The 15517-nt window shown below is 41.0% G+C and overlaps 3 protein-coding genes and 1 long non-coding RNA gene across 7 annotated transcripts in view; 1 reads left to right on the top strand and 3 right to left on the bottom strand.

The window, feature by feature from the left end:
- The window catches only part of LOC139765433 (uncharacterized), a 30289-nt gene extending 14872 nt beyond the window's left edge, over positions 1–15417 (top strand). The window contains exon 3 of the long non-coding RNA XR_011716661.1: positions 15342–15417. This is a non-coding gene — a long non-coding RNA (uncharacterized lncRNA). The remainder of the gene's footprint in view (positions 1–15341) is intronic.
- On the bottom strand, positions 3455–4793 carry LOC139765431 (uncharacterized). 2 transcript variants are annotated; one of them, XM_071692801.1, is made up of 2 exons: positions 4669–4793; positions 3455–4166 (listed from the first exon to the last, which is right to left on the bottom strand). In XM_071692801.1, the coding sequence occupies exons 1-2, from the start codon at positions 4678–4680 to the stop codon at positions 3672–3674; spliced, it is 507 nt and encodes a 168-aa protein (XP_071548902.1). In that variant the 5' UTR covers positions 4681–4793; the 3' UTR covers positions 3455–3671. The 2 variants fall into 2 exon arrangements, with proteins under 2 accessions (XP_071548902.1, XP_071548899.1); XM_071692798.1 differs by having other exon boundaries at positions 3455–4169; positions 4669–4735.
- Positions 7622–8788, bottom strand: LOC139765430 (uncharacterized). 2 transcript variants are annotated; one of them, XM_071692796.1, is made up of 2 exons: positions 8730–8788; positions 7622–8230 (listed from the first exon to the last, which is right to left on the bottom strand). In XM_071692796.1, exons 1-2 carry the CDS (start codon positions 8739–8741, stop codon positions 7841–7843), a joined length of 402 nt encoding a protein of 133 aa, XP_071548897.1. In that variant the 5' UTR covers positions 8742–8788; the 3' UTR covers positions 7622–7840. The 2 variants fall into 2 exon arrangements, with proteins under 2 accessions (XP_071548897.1, XP_071548898.1); XM_071692797.1 differs by having other exon boundaries at positions 7622–8227.
- LOC139765432 (uncharacterized) lies at positions 14226–15517 on the bottom strand. 2 transcript variants are annotated; one of them, XM_071692802.1, is made up of 2 exons: positions 15388–15517; positions 14226–14888 (listed from the first exon to the last, which is right to left on the bottom strand). In XM_071692802.1, exons 1-2 carry the CDS (start codon positions 15397–15399, stop codon positions 14445–14447), a joined length of 456 nt encoding a protein of 151 aa, XP_071548903.1. In that variant the 5' UTR covers positions 15400–15517; the 3' UTR covers positions 14226–14444. The 2 variants fall into 2 exon arrangements, with proteins under 2 accessions (XP_071548903.1, XP_071548904.1); XM_071692803.1 differs by having other exon boundaries at positions 14226–14885; positions 15388–15502.

Genomic DNA, 15517 nt, shown 5'->3' with positions numbered 1-15517 from the left:
CAGTCTAATGTGTATGAAAAAGCTTGGGAAATGAGTCTTTTGTTGTTCGCCGATGACACAGCTCTTGTGGGTGATTCGGGTGAGAAACTGCAGAGGTTGGTGACTGAGTTTGGAAAAGTGTGTGGAAGGAGAAAGTTGAGAGTAAATGTGAATAAGAGCAAGGTTGTTAGGTTCAGTAGGGTTGAGGGACAAGTTAATTGGGATGTAAGTTTGAATGGAGAACAATTGGAGGAAGTGAAGTGTTTTAGATATCTGGGAGTTGACTTAGCAGCGGATGGAACTATGGAAGTGGAGGTGATTTACAGGGTGGGGGAAGGGGTGAAGGTTCTGAAAGTGATGAAGAATGTTTGGAAGAAGAGAACGTTATCTCGGAGAGCAAAAATGGGTATGTTTGAAGGAATAGTAGTTCCAACAATGTTATATGGTTGCCAGGCATGGGCTATATATAGGGTTGTACGGAAGAGGGTGGATGTCCTGGAAATGTTTGAGGACAATATGTGGTGTGAGGTGGTTTGACCGAGTAAGTAATGAAAGGGTAAGAGAGATATGTGGTAATAAAAAGAGTGTGGTTGAGAGAACAGAAGAGGGCGTGTTGAAATGGTTTGGACATATGGAGAGAATGAGTGAGGAAAGATTGACCAATAGGATATATGTGTCAGAGGTGGAGGGAACAAGGAGAAGCGGGAGAACAAATTGGAGGTGAAAGGACGGAGTGAAAAGGTTTTTGAGCGATTGGGGCCTGAACATAACAGAGGGTAAGAGGCGTGCCAGATATAGAGTGAATTGGAACGATGTGGTATACCAGGGTCGACGTGCTGTCAGTGGACTGAACTAAGGCTTGTGAAGTTTCTTGGGTAAACCATGGAAAGGTCTGTGGGGCCTGGATGTGGATAGGGAGCTGTGGTGTCGATACATTACACATGACAGCTAGAGACTGGGTGTGAGCGAATATGACCTTTTAATCTGTTTTCTGGCGCTACCTCGCCAAACGATGGGTAGCGACGCTATATCCTTTGTGGCGTGGTAACGACAGGAATGGATGAAGGCAAGCAAGTGTGAATATGTTCATGTGTATTTATGTTTGTGTATGTGTATGTATATGTTGATATGTATATGTATGTATATTTGCGTCCATGGGCATTTATGTATGTATATGAGTGAATGGGCCAGTTTTCGTTTGTTTCCTGGCGCTACCTCGCTAACGCGGGAAACTGCGGTTAAGTATGATATTGAATATATATATATATATATATATATATATATATATATATATATATATATATATATATATATATATATATGTATATATATATATATATATATTTATTTATTTATTTATTTTGCTTTGTCGCTGTCTCCCGCGTTTGCGAGGTAGCGCAAAACAGACGAAAGAAATGGCCCAACCCACCCCCATACACATAAATATACTTACACGTCCACACACGCAAATATACATACCTATACATCTCAATGTACACATATATATACATCTCAATGTACACATATATATACACACACACAGACATATACATATATACACATGTACATAATTCATAGTCTGCCTTTATTTATTCCCATCGCCACCTCGCCACACATGGAATAACATCCCCCTCCCCCCTCATGTGTGCAAGGTAGCGCTAGGAAAACAAAAACAAAGGGCCCATTCGTTCACACTCACTCTCTAGCTGTCATGTAATAATGCCCGAAACCACAGCTCCCTTTCCACATCCAGGCCCCACAGAACTTTCCATGGTTTACCCCAGACGCTTCACATGCCCTGATTCAATCCACTGACAGCACGTCGACCCCGTTATACCACATCGTTCCAATTTACTCTATTCCTTACCCGCCTTTCACCCTCCTGCATGTTCAGGCCCCGATCACTCAAAATCTTTTTCACTCCATCTTTTCACCTCCAATTTGGTCTCCCACTTCTCCTCGTTCCCTCCACCTCCGACACATATATCCTCTTGGTCAATCTTTCCTCACTCATTCTCTCCATGTGACCAAACCATTTCAAAACACCCTCTTCTGCTCTCTCAATGATACTCTTTTTATTACCACACATCTCTCTTACCCTATTATTACTTACTCGACCAAACCACCTCACACCACATATTGTCCTGAAACATCTCATTTCCAGCACATCCACCCTCCTCCTCACAACCATACAACATTGTTAGAACCACTATTCCTTCAAACATACCCATTTTTGCTTCCTGCGGTAATGTTCTCGACTTCCAAACATTCTTCAAGGCTCCCAGAATTTTCGCCCCATCCCAACCCTATGATCCACTTCCGCTTCCATGGTTTCATCCGCTGCCAGATCCACTCCCTGATATCTAAAACACTTTACTTCCTCCAGTTTTTCTCCATTCAAACTTACCTCCCAATTGACTTGACCCTCAACCCTACTGTACCTAATAACACTTGCTCTTATTCACATTTACTCTTAACTTTCTTCTTTCACACACTTTACCAAACTCAGTCATCGGCTTCTGCAGTTTCTCACATGAATCAGCCACCAGCGCTATATCATCAGCGAACAACAACTGACTCACTTCCCAAGCTCTCTTATCCCCAACAGACTTCATACTTGCCCCTCTTTCCAAAACTCTTGCATTCACCTCCTTAACAACCCCATCCATAAACAAATTAAACAACCATGGGGACATCACACACCCCTGCCGCAAACCTACATTCACTGAGAACCAATCACTTTCCTCTCTTCCTACACGTACACATGCCTTACATCCTCGATAAAAACTTTTCACTGCTTCTAACAACTTGCCTCCCACACCATATATTCTTAATACCTTACACAGAGCATCTCTATCAACTCTATCATATGCCTTCTCCAGATCCATAAATGCTACATACAAATCCATTTGCTTTTCTAAGTATTTCTCACATACATTCTTCAAAGCAAACACCTGATCCACACATCCTCTACCACTTCTGAAGCCACACTGCTCTTCCCCAATCTGATGCACTGTACATGCCTTCACCCTCTCAATCAATACCCTCCTATATAATTTACCAGGAATACTCAACAAACTTATACCTCTGTAATTTGAGCACTCACTCTTAGCCCCTTTGCCTTTGTACAATGGCACTATGCACTCATTCCGCCAATCCTCAGGCATATATATATATATATATATATATATATATATATATATATATATATATATATATATATATATATATATAAATGTGTGTGTGTGTGTGTATGTGTGTGTAGATAGATATATTGATATATAGCTAGCTCCTTTTGGGACCAAAAAATTCATGATTTTGTCAGGTTCCTTAATATTATGAAATGAAAATTTCACATATGTGTTATATGATACTTCAAGACTAAGGCTTAAATAATAAGGTGAAAAATGATTACCACCATATCCATTACAGTATTTACAGAAGCGAGACGAGGGATAGATATATATTGTATGAGAAGTTGTTTTATATTTTATTTGCTTTTCTGGAATAATGTCTTATAACCAGTGACACAAACATGTAAGAGAGAAAAGCTTGCCATGGTTAATGTTCAGCACTAGTTGTCATGGCTGCCATTGTCCTGTCCCCACTTTCAGAGATCCCCAGGCCAATGGTTGACGACCCTTTAAGCCAGGAACCAGACCAGGGTCAGGCTCTGCAGTCGTCCAGTCACGTTAGCCGTAATAGTGTCCAGAAAAACCATAGCTAGGACTGGGATCTGCTTCTGCACTCCTCTTGCGACGGCCGTAAGAACCATAGCTAGGACTGGGATCTGCTTCTGCACTCCTCTTGCGACGGCCGTAAGAACCATAGCTAGGACTGGGATCTGCTTCTGCACTCCTCTTGCGACGGCCATAAAAACCATAGCTAGGACTGGGATCTGCTTCTGCGCTCCTCTTGCGACGGCCGTAAGAACCATAGCTAGGACTGGGATCTGCTTCTGCGCTCCTCTTGCGACGGCCATAATCACCATAGCTAGGACTGGGATCTGCTTCTGCACTCCTCTTGCGACGGCCGTAAGAACCATAACTAGGACTGGGATCTGCTTCTGCGCTCCTCTTGCCGTAGGTGTAACTTGGTGCAGGGTCGGCTTCAGGGTCAGCTTCTGCCAGTGGTTCAGCGGTGGCGACCACCACGCAGAAGGCTGCCAAAGCAGCAGCAGTAGCCACCTGCTGGGTGTATATAATGGTTTAGTTCGCATATATAAAGAGTTAAGTTGTCGTTGACAATTGTCCATAATATAACTTCCACACGGAAGCCACTGCCCACCCACCTACACCTCAGTTATCCTGCACTCACTCTATAAGAGAAATGCACAATAACATTACCTTTGGGGACCTGTTGTACCTCCTGATGATTTCTTATGTCTACGGTAAGGTAAACTAAGGCACATATAATGAAATGTAATAATAGTTAGGTTATTATTTTTATAAGCAGGGGAAATATTTGAGTTTTTGTCTCTCGCGTTGAGTACGCGCACTGAATGTTACCGAAGTATAATGATGTCTTGAAAATAGTCAGTCGTACACGACAACTTCTGGTCAAGAGCACGTGGAATGTTATCCCATGATATGTCTACATCAAAAGTGTATTGTAGAACTGAAGTTGGTTGTGTCTACCCGTAGCATGATGTGTTGTTTTACAAGATGGGAGGTTAAAAGTTCAACTCACCCAAGTCTTCATGGCGTCGGATTGTCTGTGTGCCGACTGTGGTGAGGTGGTGGCGGCGCTGTCTTTTATACCAGCCAGGGCGGCGACACACCCACCACATTACGATGATCCTTGAAGGACAGCCAGTACTTATTGTGTTGGTTCGGTAGCCTGAATCTTTTATATATTTTTTTTTCATAGGCGACGTACGTTGTGTCGATTGCCTTGACAACCTGAATTCCTTATGTTGTATATACCAGAGTTTATTATCTCTGTTCATAAAAGTTCCAAATTGATGACTTTCAGAGAACATCTCTATCAGCTCTGTTATATGCCTTCTCGAGATCCATAAATGCTACATACAAATCCATTTTCTTTTCTAAGTATTTCTCACATACATTCTTCAAAGCAAACACCTGATCCACACATCTTCTACCACTTCTGAAACCACCCTGCTCTTCCCCAATCTGATGATCTGTACATGCCTTCACCCTCTCAATCAATACCCTCCCATATAATTTCCCAGGAATACTCAACAGACTTATACCTCTGAAATTTGAGCGCTCACCCTTATCCCCTTTGGGTTTCTACAATGGCACTATGCAAGCATTCCGCCAATCCTCAGGCACCTCACCATGAGTCATACATACATTAGATAACTTTACTAACCAGTTACCAACACAGTCACCCCCGTTTTTAATAAATTCCATTGTAGTACCATCCAAACCCGTTGCCTTGCCGGCTTTCATCTTCCGCAAAGCTTTTACTACCTCTTCTCTGTTTACCCAATCATCCTCCCTAACCCTCTGACTTCGCAAACCACCTCAACCAAAACACCGTATATCTGCCACTTTATCATGAAACACATTCAACAATTCTTGAAAATACTCACTCCATCTCCTCACATCACCACTACTTATTATCATCTCCCCATTTGCCCCCTTCACTGATGTTACCTTGTCTTACGCACTTTATTTACTTCCTTCCAAAACATCTTTTTATTCTCTCTAAAATTTAATGATACTCTCTTACCGCAACGCTCATTTGCTCTCTTTTTCGCCTCTTGCACCTTTCTCTTGACCTCTTGCCTCTTTCTTTTATACGTCTCCCAGCCATTTGCATTATTTCCCCGCAAAGATCGTCCAAAGCCTCTCTCTTCTCTTTCATTAATAAACTTACTTCTTCATCCTACCACTCACTACCCTTTCTAATCTGCCCACCTCCCACGCCTCTCATGCCACAAGCATCTTTTGCGCAAGCCATCACTGCTTCTCTAAATACATCCCATATATATATATATATATATATATATATATATATATATATATATATATATATATATATATATATATATATATATATTTCTTTATTTATTCATTTATCATACTTAATCGCCGTCTCCCGCGTTAGCGAGGAAGCGCAAGGAAACAGACGAAAGAATTGCCCAACCCACCCACATACACATGTATATACATAAACACACACACACGCACATATACCTATCTATACATTTCAACGTATACATACATATACATACACAGACATATACATAAATTCACATGTACATATTCATACTTGCTGCCTTCATTTATTCTCGTTTCCACCCCGTCACACAGGAAATACCACCCCTCCACCACGCGAGGTACCGCTATATATATATATATATATATATATATATATATATATATATATATATATATATATATGTATATATATGTATATATGGATAGAGTTGTGCGCAGGTGGGTGGATGTGCTGGAAATGAGATGTTTGAGGACAATATGTGGTGTGAGGTGGTTTGATAGAGTAAGTAATGTTAGGGTAAGAGAGATGTGTTGAAATAAAAAGAGTCTGGTTGAGAGAGCAGAAGAGGGTGTTTTGAAATGGTTTGGTCACATGGAGAGAATGAGTGAGGAAAGATTGACCAAGAAGATATATGTGTCGGAGGTGAAGGGAACGAGGAGAAGTGGGAGACCAAATTGGAGGTGGAAAGATGGAGTGATAAAGATTTTGAGTGATCGGGGCCTGAACATGCAGGAGGGTGAAAGGCGTGCAAGGAATAGAGTGAATTGGAACGATGTGGTATACCGGGGTCAACGTGCTGTCAATGGATTGAATCGGGGCATGTGAAGCGTCTGGGGTAAACCCTGGAATGTTCTATGGGGCTTGGATGTGGAAAGGGAGCTGTGGTTTCGGGCATTATTAAATGACAGCTAGAGACTGAGTGTGAACAAATGGGGCCTTTGTTGTCTTTTCCTAGCGCTACCTCGCACACATGAGGGGGGAGGGGGATGTTATTCCATGTGTGGCAAGGTGGGGATGGGAATAAATAAAGGCAGACAGTATGAATTATGTTCATGTGTATATATGTATATGTTTGTGTGTGTATATATATGTGTACATTGAGATGTATAGATATGTATATTTGCGTGTGTGGACGTGTATGTATATACATGTGTATGGGGGTAGGTTGGGCCATTTTCTTTCGTCAGTTTCCTTGCGCTACCTCGCAAACGCGGGAGACAGCGACAAAGTAAAATAAATAAATAAATAAAACATATATATATATATATATATATATATATATATATATATATATATATATATATATATATATATATATAAATATATATATATATATATATATATATATATATATATATATATATATATATATATATAAATGTGTGCGTGTGTGTTTGTGTGTGTGTGTGTGTGTGGTGTGTGTGTGTGTGTGTGTGTGTGTGTGTGTGTGTGTGTAGATAGATATATTCATATATAGCTAGCTCCTTGTGGACCAAAAATATTCATGATTTTGTCAGGTTCCTTAATATTATGAAATGAAAATTTCACATATGTGTTATATGATACTTCAAGACTAAGGCTTAAATGATAAGGTGAAAAATGATTACCACCATATCCATTACAGTATTTAGTAACAGAAGCGAGACGAGGGATAGATATATATTGTATGAGAAGTTGTTTTATATTTTATTTGCTTTTCTGGAATAATGTCTTATAACCAGTGACACAAACATGTAAGAGAGAAAAGCTTGCCATGGTTAATGTTCAGCACTAGTTGTCATGGCTGCCATTGTCTTGTCCCCACTTTCAGAGATCCCCAGGCCAATGGTTGACGACCCTTTAAGCCAGGAACCAGACCAGGGTCAGGCTCTGCAGTCGTCCAGTCACGTTAGCCGTAATAGTGTCCAGAAAAACCATAGCTAGGACTGGGATCTGCTTCTGCACTCCTCTTGCGACGGCCGTAAGAACCATAGCTAGGACTGGGATCTGCTTCTGCGCTCCTCTTGCGACGGCCGTAAGAACCATAACTAGGACTGGGATCTGCTTCTGCGCTCCTCTTGCGACGGCCGTAAGAACCATAACTAGGACTGGGATCTGCTTCTGCACTCCTCTTGCGACGGCCGTAAGAACCATAGCTGGGACTGGGATCTGCTTCTGCGCTCCTCTTGCCGTAGGTGTAACTTGGTGCAGGGTCGGCTTCAGGGTCAGCTTCTGCCAGTGGTTCAGCGGTGGCGACCACCACGCAGAAGGCTGCCAAAGCAGTAGCAGTAGCCACCTGCTGGGTGTATATAATGGTTTAGTTCGCATATATAAAGAGTTAAGTTGTCGTTGACAATTGTCCATAATATAACTTCCACACGGAAGCCACTGCCCACCCACCTACACCTCAGTTATCCTGCACTCACTCTATAAGAGAAATGCACAATAACATTACCTTTGGGGACCTGTTGTACCTCCTGATGATTTCTTATGTCTACGGTAAGGTAAACTAAGGCACATATAATGAAATGTAATAATAGTTAGGTTATTATTTTTATAAGGAGGAGAAATAATTGAGTTTTTGTCTCTCGCGTTGAGTACGCGCACTGAATGTTACCGAAGTATAATGATGTCTTGAAAATAGTCAGTCGTACACGACAACTTCTGGTCAAGAGCACGTGGAATGTTATCCCATGATATGTCTACATCAAAAGTGTATTGTAGAACTGAAGTTGGTTGTGTCTACCCGTAGCATGATGTGTTGTTTTACAAGATGGGAGGTTAAAAGTTCAACTCACCCAAGTCTTCATGGCGTCGGATTGTCTGTGTGCCGACTGTGGTGAGGTGGTGGCGGCGCTGTCTTTTATACCAGCCAGGGCGGCGACACACCCACCACATTACGATGATCCTTGAAGGACAGCCAGTACTTATTGTGTTGGTTCGGTAGCCTGAATCTTTTATATATATTCTTTTTTCATTTGCGACGTACGTTGTGTCTATTGCCTTGACAACCTGAATTCCTCATGTTTTATATACCAGAGTTTATTATATCTGTTCATAAAAGTTCTAAGTTGATGACTTCTTAGAATATTTAGATGAAGTCTTATATAAAAGATATTCATTTATCTGGTTTTTATTGATAACCTCTTGTATAAATGACTCTCTATTTTAATTTAATAGAGGATATTATGCTCAGAAATTTGGTATGGCAATGGGGAACCATCTTTCACCTTTGTGAAGTAATCTTTCCATGGAACTGTTTGAAATAACCTTTGTGAAGTAATCTTTCCATGGAAGTCTTTGAAATAAATTTACTAAAAGATATCTTACCCTCTAACGCAGTTTTGTTTAGAAATGTAGATGATGTTCTTTGTGTTTGGCCAAGAAATGAAAATTACAAACATTTCTGCCTTAAGAATTTAGTGCTTTCCATTAACTATAATGTAGAAATTGAAAGTAATGGTATTTTACCCTTATTAGATATCATAATCCATAGTGATGGAAACATGTTAAAGTTTAGCATATACATAAAACCTACCAATGTGTGCTCATATATCCATTATTACTCAACTCAATATGATAGATGATCATCATTGATGTTTATGCTCCTTAGGGCAGTACATACATGCATTACAAAGGTTATTGATGATCAGTTTGAGAGGGTAAAGTCTATTGGATCCATGCTAAAGTATCGTACGCCTTTCATTGATAAACCCTCTAAGTTGGCAAAAAAATCATCATATACAGTTATACCTAAACCTCCCCTTGACGCCAGGAACCTTTTACTTTTCTGTTTTAGTAATAATTTGACTTTACTTCTGTTGAATAAACTCTTTAATGGAAATATTGCCTTCAGAAACAACACTGCTATGAAAATATCTTAATCAGGAAATCCCAGAAAGTTCTGTACGATATGTTTATAGAGTACCATGTATAAGTCTTGATAAGTTTTTGGTGAGCAGCCTGTTAAGGATCTTTCTGTTAGACTTAAACAAAATAGATATAGTGTAAGAGCAAGAGAAGAATCAAATCCCTTGTTTAATGAATTTAGAAATCATCAACATTGTACTGACTGGATTAATGCCATCTCAATTATTAAATCTAACTCCAGTAACACGAGAAATATCATTGAATCTTCTGTTGTTAGATTCACAAAGAATTGTAATAGTAATATTTATGAAGGTCTATAAAGATTTGATAGTTTTATTGTTGATGAAATTTGGAAAGAGTTCCCTTTCTTGTATACATAATAAATGTTTTCTTTTATGATTCTCTTTTTGCCATACTTGAAGGCACCTGACCTCCATTCGGTTCGTCAGTTGTTTACCAAATGGCGTCCTACCTTCGTCTTTTCGTTGTATATCCCCTGATGATGTGATAATTACACGAAAGTGCACATGGAAATTTAGTGTTTCATATCCCGGGGGACAAAAAACAAAGAATATATATATATATATATATATATATATATATATATATTTTTTTTTTTTTTTTTTTACTTTGTCGCTGTCTCCCGCGTTTGCGAGGTAGCGCAAGGAAACAGACGAAAGAAATGGCCCAACCCCCCCCCATACACATGCACATACACACGTCCACAGACGCAAATATACATACCTACACAGCTTTCCATGGTTTACCCAGACGCTTCACATGCCTTGATTCAATCCACTGACAGCACGTCAACCCCTGTATACCACATCGCTCCAATTCACTCTATTCCTTGCCCTCCTTTCACCCTCCTGCATGTTCAGGCCCCGATCACACAAAATCTTTTTCACTCCATCTTTCCACCTCCAATTTGGTCTCCCTCTTCTCCTCGTTCCCTCCACCTCCGACACATATATCCTCTTGGTCAATGTTTCCTCACTCATTCTCTCCATGTGCCCAAACCATTTCAAAACACCCTCTTCTGCTCTCTCAACCACGCTCTTTTTATTTCCACACATCTCTCTTACCCTTACGTTACTTACTCGATCAAACCACCTCACACCACACATTGTCCTCAAACATCTCATTTCCAGCACATCCATCCTCCTGCGCACAACTCTATCCATAGCCCACGCCTCGCAACCATACAACATTGTTGGAACCACTATTCCTTCAAACATACCCATTTTTGCTTTCCGAGATAATGTTCTCGACTTCCACACATTTTTCAAGGCTCCCAAAATTTTCGCCCCCTCCCCCACCCTATGATCCACTTCCGCTTCCATGGTTCCATCCGCTGACAGATCCACTCCCAGATATCTAAAACACTTCACTTCCTCCAGTTTCTCTCCATTCAAACTCACCTCCCAATTGACTTGACCCTCAACCCTACTGTACCTAATAACCTTGCTCTTATTCACATTTACTCTTAACTTTCTTCTTCCACACACTTTACCAAACTCAGTCACCAGCTTCTGCAGTTTCTCACATGAATCAGCCACCAGCGCTGTATCATCAGCTAACAACAACTGACTCACTTCCCAAGCTCTCTCATCCCCAACAGACTTCATACTTGCCCCTCTTTCCAGGACTCTTGCATATATATATATATATATATATATATATATATATATATATATATATATATGTGTGTGTGTATATATATATATATATATATATATATATATATATATATATATATATATATATATATATATATATATATATATATATATATACATATATATATATAGTACTGAGTACAGAATGGAAAAAGGTGAGAACAATGGAAGTAAGGGGAGTGGGGGAGAAATGGGATGTATTTAGGGAATCAGTGATGGATTGCGCAAAAGATGCTTGTGGCATGAGAAGAGTGGGAGGTGGTTTGATTAGAAAGGGTAGTGAGTGGTGGGATGAAGAAGTAAGACTATTAGTGAAAGAGAAGAGAGAGGCATTTGGACGATTTTTGCAGGGAAAAAATGCAATTGAGTGGGAGATGTATAAAAGAAAGAGACAGGAGGTCAAGAGAAAGGTGCAAGAAATGAAAAAGAGGGCAAAAGAGAGTTGGGGTGAGAGACTATCATTAAATTTTAGGGAGAATAAAAAGATGTTTTGGAAGGAGGTAAATAAAGTGCGTAAGACAAGGGAGCAAATGGGAACTTGTGTGAAGGGCGCAAATGGGGAGGTGATAACAAGTAGTGGTGAGGTGAGAAGTAGATGCAGTGAGTATTTTGTAGGTTTGTTGAATGTGTTTGATGATAGAGTGGCAGATATAGGGTGTTTTGGTTGAGGTGGTGTGCAAAGTGAGAGGTTAGGGAAAATGATTTGGTAAACAGAGAAGAGGTAGTAAAAGCTTTGCGGAAGATGAAAGCCGGCAAGGCAGCAGGGTTGGATGGTATTGCAGTGGAATTTATTAAAAAAGGTGGTGACTGTATTATTGACTGGTTGGTAAGGTTATTTAATGTATGTATGACTCATGGTGAGGTGCCTGAGGATTGGCGGAATGCGTGCATAGTGCCATTGTAGAAAGGCAAAGGGGATAAGAGTGAGTGCTCAAATTACAGAGGTATAAGTGTATTGAGTATTCCTGGTAAATTATATGGGAGGGTATTGATTGAGAGGGTGAAGGCATGTACAGAGCATCAGATTGGGGAAGAGCAGTGTGGTTTCAGAAGTGGTAGAGGATGTGTGGATCAGATGTTTGCTTTGAAGAATGTATGTGAGAAATACTTATAAAAGCAAATGGATTTGTATGTAGCATTTATGGATTTGGAGAAGGCATATGATAGAGTTGATAGAGATGCTCTGTGTAAGGTATTAAGAATATATGGTGTGGGAGGCAAGTTGTTAGAAGCAGTGAAAAGTTTTTATGGAGGATGTAAGGCATGTGTACGTGTAGGAAGAGAGGAAAGTGATTGGTTCTCAGTCAATGTAGGTTTGCGGCAGGGGTGTGTGATGTCTCCATGGTTGTTTAGTTTGTTTATGGATGGGGTTGTTAGGGAGGTGAATGCAAGAGTTTTGGAAAGAGGGGCAAGTATGAAGTCTGTTGGGGATGAGAGAGCTTGGGAAATGAGTCAGTTGTTGTTCGCTGATGATACAGCGCTGGTGGCTGATTCATGTGAGAAACTGCAGAAGCTGGTGACTGAGTTTGGTAAAGTGTGTGAAAGAAGAAAATTAAGAGTAAATGTGAATAAGAGCAAGGTTATTAGGTACAGTAGGGTTGAGGGTCAAGTCAATTGCGAGGTAAGTTTGAATGGAGAAAAACTGGGGGAAATAAAGTGTTTTAGATATCTGCAAGTGGATCTGGCAGCGGATGGAACCATGGAAGCGTAAGTGGATCATAGGGTGGTGTAGGGGGCTAAAGTCCTGGGAGCCTTGAAGAATGTGTGGAAGTCGAGAACATTATCTCGGAAAGCAAAAATGGGTATGTTTGAAGGAATAGTGGTTCCAACAATGTTGTATGGTTGCGAGGCGTGGGCTATGGATAGAGTTGTGCGCAGGAGGATGGATGTGCTGCAAATGAGATGTTTGAGGACAATGTGTGGTGTGAGGTGGTTTGATCGAGTAAGTAACGTAAGGGTAAGAGAGATGTGTGGAAATAAAAAGAGCGTGGTTGAGAGAGCAGAAGAGTGTGTTTTGAAATGGTTTGGGCACATGGAGAGAATGAGTGAGGAAAGATTGACCAAGAGGATATATGTGTCGTAGGTGGAGGGAACGAGGAGAAGTGGGAGACCAAATTGGAGGTGGAAAGATGGAGTGAAAAAGATTTTGTGTGATCGGGGCCTGAACATGCAGGAGGGTGAAAGGAGGGCAAGGAATAGAGTGAATTGGATCGATGTGGTATACCGGGGTTGACGTGCTGTCAGTGGATTGAATCAGGGCATGTGAAGCGTCTGGGGTAAACCATGGAAAGCTGTGTAGGTATGTATATTTGCGTGTGTGGACGTATGTATATACATGTGTATGGGGGGTTGGTTGGGCCATTTCTTTCGTCTGTTTCCTTGCGCTACCTCGCAAACGCGGGAGATAGCGAAAAAGGAAAAAATATATATATATATTGGTAGATAGAGAGATAGATAGATAGATTGATATATAGATAGAGATATATTTTGTGTATTCATACCAACTAGCTCCTTTTGGGACTAAAAAACTCGTGAACATGGGTTTATATGTTTATTTGTTGACTTATGAACTTGTTTGTATCATTGGTTTTGTCAGGTTACTTTATAGAATGAAAAGGAAAATTTCACATGTGTGTTACATGATTTTTCAGGACCAAGGCTTAAATAAGAAAGTGAAAAATGATTACTACCATATCCATTACAGTATTTACAGAAGCGAGACGAGGGATAGATATATATTGTATGAGAAGTTGTTTTATATTTTATTTGCTTTTCTGGAATAATGTCTTATAACCAGTGACACAAACATGTAAGAGAGAAAAGCTTGCCATGGTTAATGTTCAGCACTAGTTGTCATGGCTGCCATTGTCTTGTCCCCACTTTCAGAGATCCCCAGGCCAATGGTTGACGACCCTTTAAGCCAGGAACCAGACCAGGGTCAGGCTCTGCAGTCGTCCAGTCACGTTAGCCGGAAAAGTGTCCAGAAAAACCAAAACTAGGACTGGGATCTGCTTCTGCACTCCTCTTGCGACGGCCGTAAGAACCATAACTAGGACTGGGATCTGCTTCTGCACTCCTCTTGCGACGGCCGTAAGAACCATAGCTGGAACTGGGATCTGCTTCTGCGCTCCTCTTGCGACGGCCGTAAGAACCATAGCTAGGACTGGGATCTGCTTCTGCACTCCTCTTGCGACGGCCGTAAGAACCATAGCTAGGACTGGGATCTGCTTCTGCACTCCTCTTGCGACGGCCGTAAGAACCATAACTAGGACTGGGATCTGCTTCTGCGCTCCTCTTGCCGTAGGTGTAACTTGGTGCAGGGTCGGCTTCAGGGTCAGCTTCTGCCAGTGGTTCAGCGGTGGCGACCACCACGCAGAAGGCTGCCAAAGCAGCAGCAGTAGCCACCTGCTGGGTGTATATAATGGTTTAGTTCGCATATATAAAGAGTTAAGTTGTCGTTGACAATTGTCCATAATATAACTTCCACACGGAAGCCACTGCCCACCCACCTACACCTCAGTTATCCTGCACTCACTCTATAAGAGAAATGCACAATAACATTACCTTTGGGGACCTGTTGTACCTCCTGATGATTTCTTATGGCTACGGTAAGGTAAACTAAGGCACATATAATGAAATGTAATAATAGTTAGGTTATTATTTTTATAAGGAGGGGAAATAATTGAGTTTTTGTCTCTCGCGTTGAGTACGCGCACTGAATGTTACCGAAGTATAATGATGTCTTGAAAATAGTCAGTCGTACACGACAACTTCTGGTCAAGAGCACGTGGAATGTTATCCCATGATATGTCTACATCAAAAGTGTATTGTAGAACTGAAGTTGGTTGTGTCTACCCGTAGCATGATGTGTTGTTTTACAAGACGGGAGGTTAAAAGTTCAACTCACCCAAGTCTTCATGGCGTCGGATTGTCTGTGTGCCGACTGTGGTGAGGTAGTGGCGGCGCTGTCTTTTATACCAGCCAGGGCGGCGACACACCCACCACATTACGATGATCCTTGAAGGACAGCCAGTACT

Source organism: Panulirus ornatus, chromosome 55 (genome assembly GCF_036320965.1).
Source record: "Panulirus ornatus isolate Po-2019 chromosome 55, ASM3632096v1, whole genome shotgun sequence".
In the NCBI taxonomy this organism is placed as follows: Eukaryota; Metazoa; Arthropoda; class Malacostraca; order Decapoda; family Palinuridae; genus Panulirus; species Panulirus ornatus.
The sequence above is the reverse complement of the archived record's forward strand: the minus strand, read 5'-3'. Positions and strand labels throughout refer to the sequence as shown.